At 52.0% G+C, this 1,382-nt stretch overlaps 1 protein-coding gene across 1 annotated transcript in view; it reads right to left on the bottom strand.

The window, feature by feature from the left end:
• TM4SF1 (transmembrane 4 L six family member 1) overlaps nucleotides 1-258 on the bottom strand; it is a gene marked incomplete at its 3' end in the record, with an annotated part of 3,801 nt that extends 3,543 nt beyond the window's left edge. The window contains exon 1 of the mRNA XM_010148653.1: nucleotides 82-258. Coding sequence (XP_010146955.1) covers nucleotides 82-258 — 177 coding nt within the window. The remainder of the gene's footprint in view (nucleotides 1-81) is intronic.
• Between the last annotated feature and the right edge of the window lie 1,124 nt (nucleotides 259-1,382).

Genomic DNA, 1,382 nt, shown 5'->3' on the forward strand with positions numbered 1-1,382 from the left:
AAATTAATGTAACTGGTAAAGAAATGTAATAGCAAATTGCTCCAGAATAAACCTGAAAGAAACCCCTTGCTCATTACTTACCAAAAAGCCTCCGCCCAGAATGCCATGAAGGCACTCCACGTATCTGCCGAGGTGATGCTCGGAAGCGAATCTTGTCTCGCCATTGGGAAAATAAAGTAAAATGTTGGCCACGATGCAGAGCAAGGCAAGGACGAGCAGCTTGTAACCAATACAGCTAGCACCCCTTCCCAAACACATGGCCTCAGCTTTACAAGTCCTTCTCGCAGTAGTGCAATTCCTCCTCTCTCATCCCTGTCCACACCTAAAAGAAGATCAGCCCTTACTCTCACCTCCTTAAATACTCAGGGTTACCTTGCTGCCCAGGTGACGTTCACAGCCCTTCGCAACGACCGTCCCCAGTTGCAGAGGGAGGGAGCAGGGGTGGCAGGATGCCACCACCCTTTTAAAATGCAATAATTGTTGTCAAACCAAATGCAATCAAGGAAATACGGAATCCGAGGTAATTTCACCCTAATACCTGGAAAGGTCAGCAGTCAACATGATCAGTCACGAACAACAGGCTTAAACCACAACACACGCTCTGTTTGGAACCGAAGGAAGGAGGTGGTGTTGTCTTTGGGAGCAGCACCTTTGAGGTTTATAGACTGATTCAGAACCACCCGAAGCCAGGGACAGACTCGGCTGACTCCAACAGCACTGAGTCAGAGCTTTGGGTACAGAGAACGAGGTCTGCAGCAACGCGGGGTGTGTAGGGCAACCTCTCCTTTGCTGTCCTGTGATGGGATGGAGCAAACCTCACCAGGAGACTGGAGAGCAAACAGAAGGGGCCGGTAGGCTGCTGCCAGTGTCCTTGTTCTCGCCATTCTAAGAGAAGCCAAGTGTAAATTAACAGCCATTCGTTAAAGCAAAACCAAGCAAACACTGGGGAAGAATCCTGCCTCAAAAAGAGGATTTAAATGCAGTCCTTGCACTGAAACGGCACACAGAGAAGCACGAAAAGGCCCAGGGAGAAACGCATGACGTCGGGTTGAAGGTAACCGGCGCAGTAAACGGAGATACAAAGTGACCTGGGAAAATTCCCATCTAGCCTTCTCCCTTTCCGCTCGTGCAGATTTTGTGAAGACAGCCCGAAGCTCCCGCGCTCGCACGCCCAGAGCCCAGCGGCACGAGCTGCCGGGAGACGCGCAGGCCAGCCGGGACCTGGGATGTGCCGCTGCTGCCGTTGTCGTGACGGTGTAACTCTCATCGCAAAGACCCAGCTTGGGAACGCACCGGGGGCTGGGGGCCTGTCGGGAGGCCGCTTCAGTTACTTAAGGGGAAAAAATACTTACTCAGGTGGTTTGGTTTGGGGGGCTGTGTAC

This window comes from Eurypyga helias, unplaced genomic scaffold, assembly GCF_000690775.1.
Source record: "Eurypyga helias isolate BGI_N326 unplaced genomic scaffold, ASM69077v1 scaffold32283, whole genome shotgun sequence".
Classification (NCBI taxonomy): Eukaryota; Metazoa; Chordata; class Aves; order Eurypygiformes; family Eurypygidae; genus Eurypyga; species Eurypyga helias.